The following is a 21,223-nucleotide window of genomic DNA, read 5'->3' on the forward strand; positions in this document are numbered from 1 at the left end:
GAAGCTAGATCATTTTTTCAGACAGTTTGACACCCACAAGAGCCTCTACAAGAACCCACATGCAGATCCCTTGGTAGTGTCTGGTGAATCCACCAAGAATGTCCCTATGGATGCAGCTAGACACCCTTTGCCTAATGACAGAGAAAGTAGACTGTTAGATAGATTTTGCAAAAAAGACCTATACATCAGCTACCATCACTATCATAGCTCTTAACTTGCAATTTCACATATTAAATTACTTAAAGTCCTTACAAGAAAAAAAAAACATTGCTAAAGCAGAGGGCATTGCAGACAGATCCTACAGAGATACATAGAGGTGACAACTAGATTAATGCCCCAGGTATCCAGACATTCACTGATATGTGGTTATGATACATGGGGTGCACTATGTAGAGCAGCTACTACAGGTTCTGTCACTCATATGAACACCTGACTGAAGACCCAGCCACTCTCAGACCAAGCACAGGCTAAACACCTGGATACCCCACTGGATAAGGAGTTCCTGTTTGGTCCCCCTGCAAATAAAGTTTTTGAGAAATTGGACAAAAAGGGAAAACAGATGAAAACTGAGATAGAATTTTATTTGTATCCCACATATAGATACAATAGAAATTACCCCTCTAAATCTTGGCCTCTACCAAGGAAAGGGAAGGCCTACCTGAGCCAAGAGATCAAGACAGTCTAGTAGGTGACAACTTGAACAATGCCCTAGACCTGGGGAATCCAAGGACCCCATCCTCCCAGACAGCAGCTGTAGCTATGCAGGACATCCGCTCCCTCCCCCATCCCCAAACACACTCCACCCCCCTTCCTCTTGCAGGGAGATTTTCTTCCTTTCTACAGCAGTGGAAACTCATCACCATGGACCAGTGGGTCCCAAATATCATAGATAAGGCTATCCTATTCAGTTCAGGGAAATACTCCAGTCCCCTTCCTAGGGATGCTGAAGCATCCAAAAGTCCAACAGGGTCTTCTCCTACTATCTTACTAGAACTTCTACAAAAAGGGCCCACTCAACCAGTCCCTGTAAGTGAGGATGGCACAGGGTTTCACTCAAGGATCTTTCTAGTCCAAAGAAAGGAAGGCACCTGGAAACCAATCTTAGACTTGTAAAAGTTAATGCAGTTTCTGCACATTCCCAAATTCAAAATGTTAGCCCAACAAAACTGCTACCCATGAACTGAAGGATGCCTACCTTCTTGTTCCTATAGCAAAGGATCACAGGAGATATCTTTGGTTTGTGGCAGTAGGATTATGCTACCAGTTCTGTGCTTTACCATTTGGCTTATTCACTGCTCCCAGAGTTTTCAACAAATGTTTAGCTCTGGTTATAGCCAATTGCAGAACCTTAGGGGTATATGTTTACCATTACCTGTATGACTGCCTCATCCAGGGAAAATCTATCCAGGAACTTTATGCAGCCCTGCAAGTCACCATGAACTGCTTCCATGAGGTAGGCCTCATTTTCAACCTCTGCAAGTTCCAACTTCAACCTCAGTCAAGGATTTTCATTCTGTGTACACTTATGGAGTCAGTACAACAAAATGCCTTTCTACCCAAAGACAAGGTTGCTTTCCTGACAAACTATCTGCACAGCCTACTTCCAAGGCATACAATCTCTGCAAGAGAATGGTTGCTAAAAACACTCTGGAACAAAATTCTTAACTCCTGTAAATCCTGGTGCCTCTACTTCCCTGCCTGAAAAAATAGGTACTTGGTGGAAAGACACCATCCTGCAGAACCCAGGGACAAACTCTCTATCAGAGACAGACAACATCATCATCTCAGACAATTCAGAAATATCCAGGCAAGCACACTTAGGAATCCTAAAGGTGCATGGTGCCCAGACCCCAGAGCAAAGCAAATTGCACATAAACCACAAAGAAATACTGGCACTTTGTTTAGCTATAAAAGCTAAGTGACCTGTACCCAGAAACACTGCAGATTTTGACAGACAATACCACAGTTATGTGGTACATAAACAATGAAAGGGGGAGCTCATTCCTATCACTTGTACATTCTGGTAATAATAATTTTGTTCTTGGCACAGGAATTGTAAATAACACTAATAGCATCCTATATCCTAGGACAGAACAACACCATAGCAGGCTCTCTGAGCAGGGACCGACTGGACCCCCAATGTATAGATGCTGAAGACAGAGATTTTCCTGGATCTCCACCACAATGGGGACACCACTATATTGATCTTTTTGCCTCACATCAGAAACAGCAACAAAGGTTCAGCTCCAGAACCCAACAGATAGGAAAATAGAGGGTGGACACTTTCTTCTTCAGATGAACAGACCCATGTCTGTATGCCTTTCCTCTGATACCATTGATCCCCAGGGTACTGATGAAAGTGAGGTCAGACAGGCCAAGTATGATACTCATAGCCCCCTTCTGGTCAAAGCAGCAGTGGTTCTTCCTCCTGTCAAATCTCAGTAAAGGGAGATACCATATTCTTCAACAGTTGATAGATCTACTGGGTCTATATTATATTCGCGAAAGCCGACAATTTCGAATCTGACATTGTCGAGACAAGAATATCTAATGCTCAGAATCTCGAGTGTGTAAACAGAAATCTCTGTAAGGGGAGATTTCCGTTTACTGTAATGTTCTGCGGTCTCAGAGTTGGTATATTTAAGTAGCAGGGGGGGGTGCAGGGGTGCTTGCCCCCCTGCTTAAACCTATTAGGGTACTTTTTTCTTTTTGTCTTTTTATAAGGTCGATGTTTGAAGACATCAACCATATGGTGTCGACCATATGTTGTTTGATGTTTTCAAATGTCTATCTTATAATATAGACCCAATCTACTTACCCAGCTATGGGGAATCTGTCATTCATGGACATCTGAACACAGTCAAACTAGCCGCATGGAGGATTGGATTTTAACACAAAAAATGGAAACTACTCTACTAAGGTACTATATATCTTGAGAGAAGCAAGAAAGCCAACTACCAGAAAATCCCACTTATCCAAATGGAAAAGGTTTTCTTCTTGGTGCCAGCCACTGCCAGGCCAAGGGTGTTACAACTTCTCATGCAGGCATTAATCTAGTGTTTTCACTTTCAGAATTATTTGACCAGGGCTTTTCTTTATTCACTATTAGGGTACATGCACCACCATTTCTGCCTGGCTTCTCTGTTCCCCTGATCTATTCTCACCCCACCTGAAACAGTTCTAAAAGGGGATTTACACTTAAGTTCTCCTACGAAAAAACCTGTCTCTTCTTGGGACTTGAACTATGCTCTAGAAAAACTTACCCTGCCAATTTTTGAGCCAGCAGACTATGTTCCTTTAAAGAGGCTCATCTGGAAGACCACCCTTACTGATAGCAATCGACTCGGCCAATTGGGTCTCAGAACTACAAGCCCTGATGTGCAAGTAATCTTTCATTATCTTTCACAGGGATAGAGTTAACATAAGAATTAATTCCTCTTTTATTCCCAAGGTGTTATCAGAACTTTCCTTGAATCAATCTATTCATCTGTCAGCATTCCACAAAATAAAGACTGAACAAATCCTACATTCCCTGGATGTGCAACAACAGATCAGATTTTGCCTTAACAGGACAAAGTTCCCAAATAGAGAACAACTGCTAGTGGCCTTTGCAGAAGGGCAAAAAGGAAGACCTGTTTCCAAGCAGACTGTTTCAAAATGGATAGCCAATTGCATTACCTTCTGTTATGCTTATCATGGAAAGCAGTTATCAGCTTACATTATGTTTCACTCCATGAGGCACAGGGCAGCCACTACTGCCTTCCCAAAAGGTGTCCCTACTAAGGCCATCTCGGAGGGTGCTAAATGGGCTTCTGTCCACATCTTTACCAAACATTACCATTTTGGCACTGCATGCAAGTCTAGGGCAGACTTTGCCATGGCTATCCTACAGAACCTGTTGTCCCAGTGGCCACCAGACAGCCTACCTCCCAAACTGCAGCTTTGGGAGTCCTGCCATAAAATCAGTACTGTAACATTGACTGTGAAGAACATAGTACAGTTGTGTCACACTTACCATAATTGTAGATGTTTGAGTAGATCAGTGTTACAGTACAAACTCCCACCCTCCTGACCTTCTATCTGTTGGTCTCTCCCCTTACCTGGATTTTTTTTTGGCTAGGTATCTTTTATCTATCATCCCCCTCCCTCTACTTCTAGTTGACAGTTATAACCTTCTCTTATCGCTCTCTCAGAACTTTGGAAATTAGAATGGTCATGTTGTCCTCCAGCATCAGACTCACTATCACAGCCTAGAAAAAATATTTGGCAACTAGAAGGATCATGATGTCCTCTGGCATCAGACTCACTATCACAGCCTAGAAAACCTGAAGATGGTGCCAACAGATACCCTTCTTATACTGTAATATTCAGACGTTGGTCCTAGGATGTCCATCAGCTATGGATGATGCAAAGACTCTGGAAGTTGAGCCAGTAGTGGGTTCTGCATGGCAACAAGACCCAAGAATCAGTAGTGCAACACTGATCTACTTCAACATCTACAATTATGGTAAGTGCAAAACAACTGTACTTGCTCTTTTGCTGTTTACACTCTTTGACATCATAAAACTATTCAGACACTAAGGATTCACAGCTCTGCTGTTATTTATACCTGCATTCTTTCCCAGGCTTGAATTCATAAACTCATGGAGTCTTTACTTAGTTTTGAATGTTATGCATGCCTCCAAAAGATAATGCAAAATATAAATATTTGGGGATTGGTACAAAGTAAAGCAATTGTTATAGACAGTAAAGAAGACTATCATGAGATTGAGCTAGTCACTGTTAAGAAAACTTACACAAAAGTTTATTATGTAATACTCTCCAAGGAATAGGGCAGTTCACTTGATACTAAATTAATGTTACTCTGCAAAGATGTTTGTGAGAGTGACAAATGTGTATGTCAAACTGTATATTTTTTGGGCCAAGTTCTAGGAATACATTGGTCTGCGTACACCCAGGAGTTTTGCTGACAGGACTGGACACAAGGATACTTCTTGTATCTTGTCATATAGGATTGATTAATAAGCTGAGGTTTACTAAGGTAGGAAAAACAATACTCTGGCTGACTGAAAGAAATAAGGTGGGAATTGAATGCTGTCACATTCCATTTTTTAAAAGGCTATTTTATCACAGCTACTCGCTCTCACCTCAGTAAGCACTTTTTAAAGAATGAGTAACACATATATAGAAAAAGATGTGCAAGAGTCACAGCAAATGAGCTACTGACTCTACTATTGAAGATTCTCAAGCTTAGCAGCATTTCTTAGTTTCCATTCTAAGTGAATGGAAGTGCGATCTGACAATAAAGATTATGTAATTACAAGTCCTTCAGCAGTGTCAAACTTTGTATTATGGTCAAGAAATTACTTTCCAGGGAAACAAGTTTGCATTAGCACACCTGCCCAATGATGGCATTCAGAGTCAGACAAATAAATAAAATTAATAATAGTAGTTATTGTGCTAATGACTTGTTTAGACTGTGAATAACTTCATGCAAGATAAAAATATATGTTCTTTTTGTTTAGTTTCTGCTGACAGTGGTCATGTAAGAGAAATCTGGATAATTGGATTGATATAAGTTTATTTCTGAGTACTAATGTTTGCCAACTAAATATGTTACCAAGCTATACATCCCAGAAGCAAAGGAAATTTATATTGTAATCCTAGCAATCTTAGCTTGTCTGGCCATCCATAAGAATTGGCATCAGGATATTCTACTGCCCAAGCAACTTTCTATCATTGGCTAAAGATGCAAAAGGAGGTAGGTTGTTATGATTTAAGTGGGGGACTTGCTTTCTCTACTCTGCTCCTTATGAAGGTGTTGTAACCATGGCACATATGCTTTCAGGGATGAAGATTACTGTGTTTTTCTACTGCATATTTCTCAGATACTAGCTTGTGATACTTATGTCAGGTTACAGTAGTCAAGGATTAATTACTACATATTTCCTCCAGGGTCTGTGTGTATGGGGGGAGGGGGTGGGAGTAGGCAGTTTCCAGTATGCTTAGAGGGTTATTTGTGGTAAATAAGGATGAACAGTAAATGCTTGATTGCTATTGTTGTTGTGGGGACTATTGATATGGAAAGTGTTGATCCAAAAATGGTCCCTGTCTTTTTCTATATTTATTTGCATTTCATGAAGTGGGAAATAGGAAAAATTCATTCAATTGGTTATTTTGTTGTCCTTGTTCTCTTCATATTCAGCAGTCTAAGTCTAACTTATATAGTTAGTATTCCTACTAATATACTGTTTAGTTTGCAGATCACATGCCTTTATTATTATTTATTCTAATATATGAGGTTTGGGACAAACCAATTTGTCTAGGGCCATCTTTAGGAGGGTGAGAATGAGCTAAATGGGGGTGGGAGTGAGTGTGTTAAAGGGTAGAAGGGTTAAGTATAGTGATAAGGGATAAGTTAGGTAGGCTTTGGGTGGTGATGGGTTAATTGATGAGGGGAATTTAGATGAAGTGAGGTAGATCGAGGGTGAGGCTAAGGTTTTATAGTACTATAGTTGGGGAAGTAGTGTCACATTTTGACATGAGTTTGCAAGATTGACAGCTTGCATCCAAGATGACCTGTATGTAATTCAGTGGACAGGTAGGCCTTGGATGGTATTGATAGTATGCAAGGTGGAAGGTAAGGCATTTTTTTTCTTTTGCTGTCTATGGTTATAAAGTAAATGGGGATTTGTTAAATAATAGAATAACAGGTTAAGAAAGAGTTTAGCTCTATTTTGGCCATTTAGCTTCCAATAGTAGTTGCCTCTGCGAGGAGTGACGGGTTATGGTTTCATTGGCCTCTTTGTTGGAGTGAGTTGTTATGTTCATGGTGATTGGAGGTACTCAGTTGTGGTGCCTGGCTGGAATTGGTGTTGTTGATGGTCTTTGTTTAAAATAGTTGCTGGTGGGGTGGTTTTGTTTCTTCCAGTGCTGGGGCTGTTGAGCCGGGTAGTAGCACATTGGGAGGTTCTGAGGAATAATGGCTGCGGCTTCACTTGCGATGTGAGGAATCCAAGACTTTTAACGGCACAGTGTTTTTTTCTTCAGGAGTCCTTGAGCATGTGTTGCTTTGCCATGTTTTTTTTTCCCCAAGAGTCTTCTGTAGTGGGACCACTGTAGTGATGGGGAGCGCCTGGTGTGACTTGCTGGCTGGCATGTCGGACTCCTGGTTGATAAGTTATGGATGAGAGAGTTTCTAACCTTTTCCCCGATTTTCGGTTCCTATAGGCAATGTTTGCATTCTATGCATATACAGTAGAGTAAAGACCCATTATGTGAGAGGGGGTGTGTAGAGTCATCTGTACGATGAGGTAAGTTATGGAAACCTACTAGTTTTATTTATTTAGTAGTAGTTTTATTGTAGTGCTTAATGGTTTTTATCACACTCCTCTTTGAAGTTGGTGACGGATCGCTGGGGGGAGAATTTAATGTTAGCTAGAGGTATGTCATAGAGTGCTGCATGGCTGGTACGTTTGCAGGATGGTGTGTGTGTGTGCATGTGTGTGTGTGTGTGTGTGTGTGTGTGTGTGTGTGTGTGTGTGTGTGTGTAAGTAGAAGGGATTATTGGGCTGCTATAAACCAGGAATGCTAGGGAGACATTACAGGAATGTGTCTGAGTTGTAGGTTGGGGGTGTTCACCTGCTTTCATACATTTATTGCCATCTACTGTAAGCAGAGTTTGTCAACAGTCCCCATTTGTAAAATGGTCTGGGTTTGTTTCATTTTTTTTTTTTTTAAGTTACACTTTTATTGCAAATAGTGGAGGATTGCAGCTTATTACATTGTTTATGATTATGGGGGGAGGCAAGTTTTACAGTTCCAATAGTAAGATTTCAAATCTGTCCCTGTGCTTTGATCTTTTTCACTCTCTCTCTCTCAAATATATATATTTGTTATTAATTTAATTAGTTATCTTAATGTATCTCTCCTTTTGTTGCAGATGGTGAGCATGTAGAGTCTACGGCAATGGTGGGAGGCCATTGTGGCACAGACAGAAGAGTTGTTCCAAGAGGTGCCTAATGATGACTCTGAGATGGCAGATCATGCAAGAGAATCCAGCCAAAGAGATGACGTTCGGTGGTGAAGATCAGGTTGGTGACTCACAGGAAGAGACAATGACTATTGAGACAGGTGGTTGCAGTTGATTCTTCAGTGGCTGGAGTGAATTCGGATGGTGTGGTAGGTAATGATCTTACACTGGGTGTTCAGTTAGGCAGGGCATGTCTGGAGTGTGTGGGGGATGATGGTGTGACAATGGAAGATGAGGTTTGTCATGGGTTGGGTGATGTGGGGAGGGTTATAGGGGATGTGCAGGGGTGTCAGGAGACAAGTGGGGGAGAAGCAATTAGGGATGACAGCCCGAGATAGGTTGGTAGTTTAGGGTCATCATTTTTGGAAGTGGATTCTGATTTTTGGCACACAGCCAGGAGATTGGTTAGTTACGCAGGTGTTGGGGCAAGGAACGGGGCCGATTTTTCTGACTCCTCACATTCCATCCTCAGTTAAGTAGAAGATTTGTAAGGGGGGGTATGTTAATGTTTTTTTATTACTTGATACAGAAGGGGTACAGTGACTGGTGGAATCTGAGTTGGTAAACAGTAAGGATCTGTTGGCTGGCTTAGTGGCATTAAGGAGGAGGAGGGTAGGTAGGTTGCGGTTTAGGACATGGGATAACTGGGTAGTAGGTTTCTTTACTACATGGCAGTTTTATTGGACAAGGATACAGCTTTGGCATTGCCTCTTTTGGGTTATGATGAATAGTTATGGGTGGAGTACTAGAGGAGGAATGGTAGGGGAAAAGGGGGGGGAATATGCTGGGCTATTAATGCAGGAAGTTGCTCGTGGGTAGGGTGTAAATTTTTGCATGTTTGTTTGAAGTATTTAGGTAATCATCCAGCAGCACAGTGTGGGCGGTGGGAGGTTAATCCGATGACTTTGAGCTCAGTTTCATGGGGTTTCAGAACCTAAGAGGTAGAGGCAATTTTTGAGGGTTATGGAGTGGGGTGTCCTTCCAGGGGGCTAGAGGACAGGCTGGGTTCACATTTACCAGTTAAGGTGGAGGTATTGCAGTGTATGCTCCAGCAATTTCTCTATTCCTCGCTTAAAGGAGAAATAGTTGAAAGTTTTTCTCAGGGTTTTTCTATTAAATCAAGGGGATGGGGTAGTTTGTAGGAATTTATAGTCTGTACAGGGGAAAGAGGATATTTTGCTGAATTTGGTGGAGGAGTGACAGGCAAGTAGGTTGTTGGGTCCTTTTGATAGCCCACCTTTGAGAGTTTTAAGGTTTTTCCACTGGGTTTGGTTCTAAGGAAATTGGCTGGCAAGTTTAGGTTGATTCACCATTTGTCATACCCAGAAGGGAGCTTGGTTAATGACTTCATTTCAGTTAAGGATGTCAAGGTTAGCTATGCAGCTTTGGATGATGCTGTGAAGGTTATCAAGGGTTTTAAAGATCTGTGGTTAGTGAAGTTGGATATTGAATCCACTTTTTGCCTTTTGCCAGTCAGAGAGGAGGAGTGGCCATTACTAGGCATGGTAGTGGGGAACAAATTTTATTTCAATAAGGATATGCCAATGGGCTGCTCAGTAGCCTGTGCTACTTTTGAGAAATTTAGTACTGTTCTTCATTAGGTGTGGTAGCAGCAGGTGGGTAAGCAGAGGGCTGTGGATTACTTAGATTATATTTTGTTGGCTGGGCAGGGATTTGAGGCAGGGTTTGAATGTTTGCAAGTATTTTTGGGGATGTATGATGAGTTGGGGGATGTTGCATTTATAGAGTTAATGCCAATTTGGGTATCATCAGTAGTTTGGAAGGAGAGATTGAGGGGAAAGAGGATAGTTTTCCAATCACATAACATGGCAGTGGTGCAGGTTTTGCAGACAAAGACCACTAGATCGGAATTGTTGTTGTTAGTTTTACATAAGTTAGTCTTACGGAGTTTGATAATTAATTTTTCATTTGCAGGTGTGCATGTGGCAGGGGTTAACAATGCAATTGCTGACAGTTTGTCTAAATTTCAGTTTTCCAGATTCCGACAGTTGGTCCTGGGGGCAGGGAAGGTGCCAGTCATTTTGCCAGATGAGGTATGACATCTTTGGTTAACATAACCAGGAGGTTGTTGCAGCAATCATGGGTGGTGTCTACCAGGAAAGCATATGGTAGGGCACTTTATGATTTTGATAAATTTATTTTGCAATTACCTGAGGAAGACGGGGTTTGGTCGGAGAAGTTACTTCTTCGCTACTTGGCTCGGGCTTGGGGGTAAGGTAAGGCTTTGCAAAAGGTTAAGGTGGTTTTGGCAGCAATTAGCATATTTGCACAAGTGGCTGGGTTGCATGACTTCACAAAGTCTTGGACAGTAGGGTGTATGTTGAGACGATGGGGAAGAGTGGCCAGTGTGAATATGGATATGCATTGGCCATTAACGAGGCAGATTTTGAAAGTTTTATTGAAGGATTTAGCTTTAGTGGTGGATGAGTCAGTTGACTGTACTATGAGGTTACTTTGTGTTTGTGGATGTATTTTGGTGCATCTCAGGTGTCAGAGTTGTTAGCGTCATTACTTTGGAGGGGATAAAATGATTTTTTTCAGGGTCAGTCCACATTGGGTTATGGAGGTCTAAAACAGATCAGTTGGGGAAGCGTGTACAAATAGTTCTGAGAAAAGGTAAGAATGCAGGGCTTGTCTGGTAGGTTGGGCTGCTGAATTGATGCAGTTTTAGGTGGGAAGTTCTCATGATTTGGTTTTTTGGTTGAGAGACAGTAGCATGGTAACAAGTAGCCAGTTTGTACAAGTAATAAGAAGGGCATTTCGTTGTATGGTTTTTCCAGCTGAGAGGTTTGCTGCTCATTCTTTTCATATTGATAGGGCTTCAGATTTGGCAAGGGAAGGCACATCCATTGAGGTTATTAGAAGAGTCGTGAGGTGGTCTTCTAATGCCTTTTTATCTTATATTAGATAATGTATTCAATTGCATTCATTTTGTTTTTGTCTTTCAGAAAATCAGATTGTCATCTTGGGCCATTCCTATATCCATTGGGTGTAGAAAAGGACAGCAGTTAGGATGGATGGAAAGAATTTGGGATTCTCTTGATTAGGGTGGACAGTTAGTTGGCATGGGATTAGAGGTCTTACATGGACTCAGCTTATGCATGAAGTTGAAGTGTTAAAGTTATGGTTAGGTCTTCCTCAAATATTGCTGATACACTTAGGTAATAATGACCTAGGAATAATTCCTAAGAAACAGTTGGCAGATAAGATAAGGGAGGATTTGTTTATGTTGCAGAATAAGATAAGGGAGGATTTGTTTATGTCGCAAACTGTATGTCCAGGTATGCATATAGTATGGTCAGAGATAGTGCCACGTTTAAGTTGGAGGAATGCTGCTAGTTTTCAAGCTTTGAAGCCTGAGTGGAGGTTTGTTAATCATAGGTTGGCATGGCAGTTGGAAGCTTTGGGCATGTATATGATAGACCATAAAGGTTTTGATGACAAGGATCTTGTTTGGTTTAGATCTGATGAGGTGCATTTGAGTGACCTTGGTTTAGATTTATTTAATGTATCTTTGAGATTATTTTTAGAAGGTATGGTGAAAGTTCTTGGTAGAGGAGGGGGAACAGCATGGGGTCATGCTGGTTGGCGAAGAAGAGGGACAGGATTGTTCCTCTTCTGTTCCCCTCTTGGTGATGGTGTTGATATTATTGGGTTTTGGGGATCAAAGTAAGCTGCAGGATACTACTTGACAAGAATAAATGAGTGGAGCATGGACGCTGCTTATGTGGACAGGCTGAGCAGGTACGCTGACCTGATTGATTCTAGGAAGAAATTTCATGTTACAGTTATTTTGTTACAGTTATCGAAATAAAGATATCAGCGTGCGTTTGAATTTGATATATGTCTGGATGTGGCAGAGTTAAAGATGTTAAGATTTGCACTGGGTGTGACGAGGGTGGACAGGATTAGGAATAAGTATATTAGAGGGTCAGCCCAGGTTGGAAGGTATGGAGACAAAGCCAGAGAGGCAAGATTACGTTGGTTTGGACATGTGCTGAGGAGGGATGCTGAATATATTGGGAAAAACATGCTAAGGATGAAGCTAACAGGTAACAGGAAAAGAGGAAGGCCTAAGATAAGGTTTATGGATGTGGTGAGAGAGGACATGCAGGTGGTTGGTGTGACAGATTAAGATGCAGAGGACAGGAAGAAATGGAAACAGATGATCCGCTGTGGTGGCCCTAACAGGAACAGCCAAAAGAAGATGATGATGTCTATTGATGTCAGTGTGCATTATTGAAGGGGGCCAGGAGAAATGCAGTTTAGTACAAACTAGTTTGCCCAGGGCCATCTTTAGGAGAGTTAGAATGACCTAAATGGGGGTGGGGGTGAGTGTATTGAAGGGTGGAAGGGTTAAGTATAGTAAGAGATAGGTTAGGTAGGATTTGTGTGGTGATGGGTTAATTGGTGAGGGGATTTTAGATGAAGTGAGATAGATCGAGGGTGGGGCTTAGGTTTTATATTATTGTAGTTGAGGAAGTTGTGCCACATTTTGGTGTGAGATTGCAACCCACTCCCTCCCATTTTTTCTTTTGTAATTTATTTGGTAGGATTACCAGGTGGATCTTGGGTGGAGAAGAGGGACAGGATTGTTCCTCTTCTGTTCCCCCTCTTGGTGATGGTGTTGATGTTATTGAGCTTTGGGGATCAAAATGAGCTGCAGGACGTTGCTTAATAAGAATAAGTCAGTGGAGTATGTACACTGCTTATTTGGACAGGGTGAGCAGGTTTCATGTTACAGTTATTTTGATGCAGTTATTTGAATAAAGTTATCAGCTTGTATTTGAATTTAATAAAGGTTGTCAAATGTCTTTTGGTGTGAGTGTGCATTATTGAAGAGGAGCGGGACAATTATGCTTATGCTTGTTTTTGCATTCCTTGAAGTCTTTTGCTACAGTACTCTTGAGTAAAACTTATTAAATGGTAAAAAAATGTTGTTAATCCCATGATAAATAGTAAACACATACCTTCAGGCTTTCAGGACCTGTAAACAGGTGACAAGAGAAAAATTACACAAGAAACCTATTCAAAGAGTAATATATTTACCATTTGCTCCAAATGGACCTGTTTTTCCCATTCTGCCCATTTCACCTTGTTCACCTGATTCTCCTGTATCTCCTGAAAAAGAAAAGTATTTTGTTATACAACAATATACTCATCAGAAAAATATTAGTTTTGTAATTGTTCTGTGGATGACAGGTATAGCAGATACACCGCTACATTTCAAAATAGGAACACCTGCACCTCAAAAAACTAAACACTATTAATATGCTTGGCGTCAAAGTGTGATTTAACAGCATTATATAAAATCACAGGTATAAGTATATTATACGGTGCAGCTTTTATATAGCTTCTCCTTAAAGGTTAAACATTGACCATATATTCAACAATTCAGCCAGACATCCATTGATAAAAGTTGTAAACGTTGTCCCAAGCAGTGGTCCATCCAGTATGCACCACCTTTACTTATTATAATCAAATCCAGGGTGAATGTACTTTGGGAAGGGGAGACTCTTTCACAGACAGATACAAAGGTCCTATGTTGTAGCCTAATTTACACCTGGTCAGTTTCAGAAACCAGATGAGTGCATTAAATCACTCATCCTACTCCTGTTTTTATCATAGTGAGGAATTCACAGTCTTCTTCCTTAAACTGCATATGTCCTAATATTCAACAAGCACACAGACATGCGTCATATTGAGTTGTTCATAGGTTCATAGATTAGTACTAAGCTAACTGCCCTTGCGAGCCATTTTAAGCCTAGCCAATTGTCCCTTGTGAAACTCAAACCCTGCACCTTGTGTTTGCAAGGCAAACACCTTAACCATTAGGACACCCTCCCAATCTTTAACTTGTTAGTTTTGTTTTATGAATTAACATGTCTAGTCAGCATAACTAGACATTCTAAATTATAACAGAAATACCAGGTTGCATTTTCTTTGCACATGGCAGACATGACATATGAATGGATTCTGAATATGACAGTGACCTGATTTCCCATGACTTGTTCATCAGGTTGTTATGAACTAGCAGGTATTTGCTGTGGTAATGATTGTTGTGTTAAAAGATGTCTGAATGATATCAATGTAAAATTACTAGAGACTTGTATTTCTGTAATTTGCATGTTAGGGGATTCGAAGTTCAGGAATGTCCCTTGCCAAATTAGCTAAATGTGATTACTGTGAAATGGTTTGAAAAAATGTACCAGTGTGACTTTTTGCAAAATTCAGACAGAGAAAAAAAGAAAGCTGTTGTCCTGAGTGTCAGAAACTCTTATAGTCAGAACACAACACATAGCATTGGATATTACATGACAATGTTTAGTTTCATGAGGATAATGAAATGTTGGTATATTCAAAGACATATGTCAACATACTCAAAATAGATTAAAAAAGCAAGTACATGTTTCTTAAATGGAAAAGACGTGCATTTCTTTGGCAATGCAGGGATTAGCCTGTGCTAAAATCTCACTTAAATAACAAAGCATAAGTTCTCTTTCACTGAAGAACAAATAGGTTCATAGATTCATAGACTATTACTAGGCAAATGACCCAGGGGGACCTTACTAAGCCTAGCCAAGTTTTCCCGAAAGAATAATGATGTCCTGTATCCAAATAGGACACTGAAGACAAGGCATTTATAAGCTACTTCTCTCCATAAGGGACATGGGTGCCAGGCCTGGTGTAAATGTTCTGTTCTCCATCCACTGGTCTAGGTTGTGCTTAAACTAGGTAATAGACAAACTCAGCTTCACAGGATGGGGAATTCTGTTCCATAGGAGGGGCAGTCTCTGGGACACATATCTGTCTCTCCACCATGATTTGTTTAAGTCACAGACAAAATTCAGGTCCCTAGACCTTGTAATTCTGGTACTTTTTGACTTACGAATATGTAAGAGATTCATAAATGTGGGGTTTGCAGATGCCTTGTAAGCCAGGCATAGACCTCCCCTTAGCAATCTATTGGAGACTGAGTAGAGGGAAAGGGCTTTAAGGTGCCCTGTATAAGGCAGGTTTGTTACACCTTGTATTACTTTGGTAAGGAACAGCTGAGGTCACTGTAGTTGCTGCATATGCCTGGTCAGGTACATACCAAAGGGAGCACTGTACTATATGATTGATTTGATAAGGGTGGAGTACAGTGTGATAATGGCCTCTTTGGACCAAGACTCCATGCCCTTATTTATAAGTTCAAGTGTAAGATAAAAGGATTTTCTCACTACTTTGGCAACATGGTGGTCGAAGGTAAGGCTACTGTCTACATGTTTACCCAGGTCCCTGAGCACTGGGTTGACTCTTATGAGTGTATTATGAACATGGTAATTAGCCAGGAAGGGTACAATTATGCATTTCTTAGCATTGAGTTTAAGACCATAGCTTTGTCACCATTTGTTAGTCATAGATAGACCTTCTTGGAGAACGCTAGTGTCTGCAGGGAAGTCGATGATAATCCCCAGCTTGCAATCAACTGCAGACTTAGTCAGCCATAAACCTTCAGCATTTGCTTCCAATGCCAGAGAAATAGATACCAAAAAGGAGCGAGCCCAGTACTGATCCCTGGTGGACTCCACTAGTGACTGGCCTCTTGGTGGAGGTGGCCTCTGCTAGTTTGACCTCCTGGGTCCTATCAGTGTGCCAGTTGGCTATCCTGCAGTTGATACTGAAATTAGTGAGCCTGTCTATAATGCCTGAGTAGGGTATTGTATCGAGAGCCTTGACCAAGTCGAGGTAAGCTGTGTGTATAGTCTTACCTTCATCCAATACTTTGGTGACTCTCTCAAAAAAGTTCTCCAGATTTAATAGGCATGACCTTCCTTTAACAAAGCCAAACTGCAATGGCTCCAGTGATTGCAGGTTACCTATATCCTCATTCATTATGTCCATGATGATTCTTTCCATGGCCTTACATATCAGGCTGGGTAAGACTTATTAGCTTGTAGCTACCTGGATCAGTGGTTGGACCTTCTTTGTGCAGGGGAATGACTGTAGCCATCTTCCATGTTTTGGGCACAAAACCTGACTGAAGGCTCCATTTGAAAAATCATTCAAGTGGACCAGAGAGGTTGTATTTCATGCTATTTATTAAACATCCCAGGATGTTATTGAGGCCCATCAATGCAGTGTTTTTGGCCTTGGACAGTGCATTGATGACCTGTTCCCTAGTAATGGAAGGGGAAATTGTATGTGGTATTTCTTTGGACTATTAGGGAAAGTGAGAGGAGAAATTTGAGATGAAACTGTCAGCCAAAACATTTTCAATGGTCTCTGGATCAATGTGGGTGATGCCATTGCGTTTTGTGTATTATTGTGTATTTCCTCTGAGCTTACAGACATGGCTGCAGAAAGCTTTGTGGTTGTCCTTTATCTAAAAATCTATTTTAGCTTCAAATTTAGCCTTTAAAGTATTAATTAACCCTGTTAGCTGCCTGCTTAGATTCATCAGATGGCTTTTAGTATGTATGGCTTTGTTCATCCTACGCCTGGCCAAGATTTTTTTTTCTTGTGTTGTACAACCAATTGATATTATGATTCCACCAGGAAGGCTTGTCTTTTGAGTTTGTATTATTGTTAATATGAATGGGCCCAGGTCTGTCTATACAGCTAGTAATATGTTTGTATGGAGATTTTATAAATAACTCAGTGTACGCTATGGTATTTATTGGGTTTGGGGGTGTTTAGAATTTAGCCAAAGTTCTGCTTAGTAGATTAGTAGATTAGTAGATTCAGGAAAACTAGAAACCTTTAGAAACTATTCAGAAATAAAATTCAGAAAATCACTCACTTACATAAAATTTCACTGTTGAATGAAAATGTGAGTTTTGTAAGAACATGGCAGCCACTTGTTCACTCCTAATGAAGTACTAACACGGCAGGTAACTTCAGCGAAAAAGGGGTGGAAAGTATGTGTACATGTCCGTAGTGGCATGAATGAAGATCCACAAATGTGTGTGTGTGTGTGTGTGTGTGTGTGTGTGTGTGTGTGTGTGTGTGTGTGTGTGTGTGTACTTGGGTGGTCACACTTAGGGAGGTAGGTTGGCAACTCAAGAGTCTGAAGGTGTATGTGTGTGTGTGTGTGTGTGTGTGTGTGTGTGTGTGTGTGTGTGTGTGTGTGTGTGTGTGTGTGTTTACTCATGCGCACAGGTATGTGTGTGCATGTATGTGGGTCCATGTACCAGCATGTCTATGACTGTGTTAGAGTGTGCATGTGGGTGAATGGGTGAGTGTTTCTGTGACTATGATTGACTTTGGGGGGACAACCTTGTTTGTTGAGGGGATGATGTGTGTGTGTGTGTGTGTGTGTGTGTGTGTGTGTGTGTGTGTGGGGGTATTTGAATGTGTGTGTGTGCATGGCTGTAGAGGGAATGTCTTTGCCAATGCAATACCTGAGCCTCCATGGAGAGCACTGCCACTGTCTGGTCTGTCAGTGCTGGTGTTGGCAGTGTGTGATTCAGAGACAGGTTAATGTCTCTCTCCTTGTGGCCAGAGCTATGTCTGAATCTTATTTTTTCAACATTACAGTAAATGACTGACTTCGGCTGCTGCGGTGGTGCAGCGGTTAGTGTTGCCACCTCACAGCAAGAGGTTCTTGGGTTACATTCTCAGCTGGGGTGCCTTCTGTGCAGAGTCTGCATGCCCACCCTGTGGTCGCGTGGGTTTCCTCCAGGTGCTCCGGTTTCCTCCCACGTTCCAAAGACATGCAGTAGGTGGATTGGACACTCTAAATTGGCCCTAGGTGTGAGTGTGTGCATGTGTGTGCCTTCTGTTTAAGGTTGGGCACCAGGCTGGCAACTCGACACTGTAAAACTCCACTGTCAATCATGAGTGGACAGATGATCCGCTGTGGCGACCCCTAACCGGGAAAAAGTTGAAAGAAGAAAACAGTAAATGACTGACTTACAATAGGCAATTACCATGAGAGCTTAGCCTTTTTCTGATTACCAGGGTTTATTTTATATCCATTACATTTTTGAGTAAACTGATATAGTGCATATACTTTTTTTTTCAGCTGCAGTTTTATTTTTTTCCCAGTTAAGAGCATCACAGTTACTCAGTGATTATGAAACAATGAATAATAGAAGCTTACCAACATTCATAGCAATGTACAATTACAAGAATATGATTCAGAAAATTCAATAATTCAACAGTATTTCTCAAGTTATGCAGTACATCTGCAACAACCTGTAGAGTCATACACTATTTTCCATAGATGTATAGTCTGCAAGACATCCCTTCAGTGAAGGCTGTTTGAAACACTGGTAATTTCATTAAGCTTCAGTGCTACCTAACAAGATATCATGATACAAAAGACTTCAACTTCTCAAGAGTTTTACTGAGTGAAAACTTCCATTCTGTGGCAGTATTTAATCTAGTCACAACTGATAAATGCAGCCATCACTTTTGTACTCCAGACAATCTCACAGCAGGAAGTAGATCAAAGGATCTGTATGTTGCAGGTAAAGGTAGGGACTCATATAATGCCTTCTCATCCACATGTTTGATCCTGGGCTAGAATGGTATCACATAATTAATCTCCCAAAGCTTGTGCTTCTCAATAGTTCATGGAAAACACATGCTTCGTAGGCTTTACAGCTAGTAAACTCCCTTTCTAGTCTGTGATCCAGCACCCTTTAAATTTGAATTGTAACTAATGGCTACAGAAACAGATGTTTGCTTAATCTGATTTTTCCAGTCACCATGGCCTTACATACATACATATGTTTCAAGCATGGGCATTAATACCCTTCTAGCTTGCCATTATACCAAATCACTTGTTCCCATAATAAATGTCCAGGCTGTTCTTAAAAAATATCTAAACTAGTACTTGCTCTAATGTAATTTGGCACTCTGTTCCAAGCATCAGATACTCTGTCAGAGAACCAATCATTCCTATAGTATCTTCTACATAGGTTATCTGATAATTTTCTAGTACTTCTTGTTAACCCCAAACATTCCCAGAGGTAGTTGTCCCTAAATGCCCTATATACCTGAATAAGATCTCTTAAATATCTATAAGAGACACTGTACAAGTTCAGATATTTTAGTCTTTCATAATAACTTAGATTTTTACATCCATGGATGCCCTTGGTATATTTCCACTGTACTCTTTCCAGTTTATTCATGCTTGTTTTCCTATAGGGTTTCCATATTGTTATTCCATACTCAAGTTTGGGTCTAATGTAACCCAATGGCCTTAAGACTTTTAATCTGTCATTATGGGAACCTATGGAACTTTTTATCACCCTCTTGTTTAGATGATTCAGGATCTGGCAAACGTAACACACTTTAACATTCATCACTTGAGTGTCCGTAAAAAACTGACTTGAACAACAAAAGGTGGTGTCACATTCCAACCATTTGAACATAGAATATAAAGATGAATGCAAAATAACATGTTACAGTTGTAGATACTTACATCAATTGGTATGTGGCAGAGCAAAACATTATTGAAAGCTACTAAAAGAAATGAAAGTTAATTAAACTGCTAAATTATTTAGCCATTCTTACCACTATAGCTTACATCCACTAATTTTAACTATAGGTGCCCCAAAATGGGACATCAAAATAAGGATGCAAATGCTTTAACTATTACAAAGCCTGAAATGTGGTTTTAATGGTATACAGAGACTTTTTGTGTGATGGAAGGGGCATTCTTTACAACCATAAGGCCCTCAGAGTTGTACACTTTGGAATTTTGTTACTGCTTAAACCCACATCTAGTTTCATTCTTCATCTTCTTCTTCTCTTTCTTTCGGCTGCTCCTGTTAGGGGTCACCACAGCAGATCAACTGTTTCCATTTCTTCCTGTCCTCTGCATCTTGCTCTGTCACACCAACCACCTGCATGTCCTCTCTCACCACATCCATAAATCTTATCTTAGGCCTTCCTCTTTTCCTGTTACCTGGCAGCTTCATCCTTAGCATCTTTTTCCCAATATACTTTGCATCCCTCCTCAGCACATGTCCAAACTAACTTAATCTTGTCTCTCTGTCTTTGTCTCCAAACCTTCCAACCTGGGCTGACCCTCTAATATACTTATTCCTAATCCTGTCCATCCTTGTCACACCCAGTGCAAATCTTAACATCTTCAACTCTGCCACGTCATACTCTGACTCCTGGCTTTTTGTCAATGCCACTGTCTCCAACTCATATAACATAGCTGGTCTCACTACCCTCTTGTAGACCTTCCCTTTCACTCTTACTGGTACTCGTCTTTCACAAATCACTCCTGACACTCTTTTCCACCCACTCCATCCTGCCTGTACTCTCTTCTTCACCTCTCTTCCACACTCACCATTACTCTGAACTGTTGATCCCAAGTATTTAAACTCATCTACCTTTGCCACCTCTACTCCCTGCATCCTCACCATTCCTCTATCCTCCCTCTCATTCACACACATATATTCTGTCTTAGTCCTGCTGACCTTCATTCCTCTTCTCTCTAGAGCATAACTCCACCTCTCCAGGGTCTCCTCCACCTGTTCCCTACTCTCACAACAGATCACAATGTCATCTGCAAACATTATAGTCCACGGGGACTCCTGTCTGATCTCGTCTGTCAACCTGTCCATCACCATTGCAAATAAGAAAGGGCTCAGAGCTGATCCTTGATGTAATCCCACCTGCATCTTAAATGCATCTGTCACTCCCACCGCAGACCTCACCGCTGTCACACTACCCTCGCACATATCCTGTACCACTCTTACATACTTCTCTGACAGTCCCGACTTCCTCATACAATACCACAACTCCTCCCTAGGCACCCTGTCATATGCTTTCTCTAAATCCACAAAGACACAATGCAACTCCTTCTGACCTTCTCTGTACTTCTCCATCAACACTCTCAGAGCAAACATCGCATCTGTAGTGCTTTTTCCTGGCATGAAACTATATTGCTGATCACTAATCATCACCTCCCTTCTTAACCTAGCTTCCACTACTCTTTCCCATAACTTCATGCTGTGACTGATTAATTTAATCCCTCTGTAGTTACTACAGCTCTGCACATCACATTTATTCTTAAAAATCGGTACCGAAACACTTTTTCTCCATTCCTCTGGAATCCTCTCACTTTCCAAGATTTCATTAAACAATCTAGTTAAAAACTCCACTGCCATTTCACCTAAACACCTCCATGCTTCCACAGGTATGTCATCTGGACCAACAGCC

At 41.0% G+C, this 21,223-nt stretch overlaps 1 protein-coding gene across 1 annotated transcript in view; it reads right to left on the reverse strand.

Moving 5' to 3' along the window:
• COLEC10 (collectin subfamily member 10) overlaps positions 1-21,223 on the reverse strand; it is a 696,880-nt gene that overhangs the window by 331,006 nt on the left and 344,651 nt on the right. Inside the window, exon 3 of the mRNA XM_044066926.1 lies at positions 13,103-13,174. Coding sequence (XP_043922861.1) covers positions 13,103-13,174 — 72 coding nt within the window. The remainder of the gene's footprint in view (positions 1-13,102; positions 13,175-21,223) is intronic.

This window comes from Protopterus annectens, chromosome 3.part1 (assembly GCF_019279795.1).
Source record: "Protopterus annectens isolate FY-2018-M chromosome 3.part1, PAN1.0, whole genome shotgun sequence".
Classification (NCBI taxonomy): Eukaryota; Metazoa; Chordata; order Ceratodontiformes; family Protopteridae; genus Protopterus; species Protopterus annectens.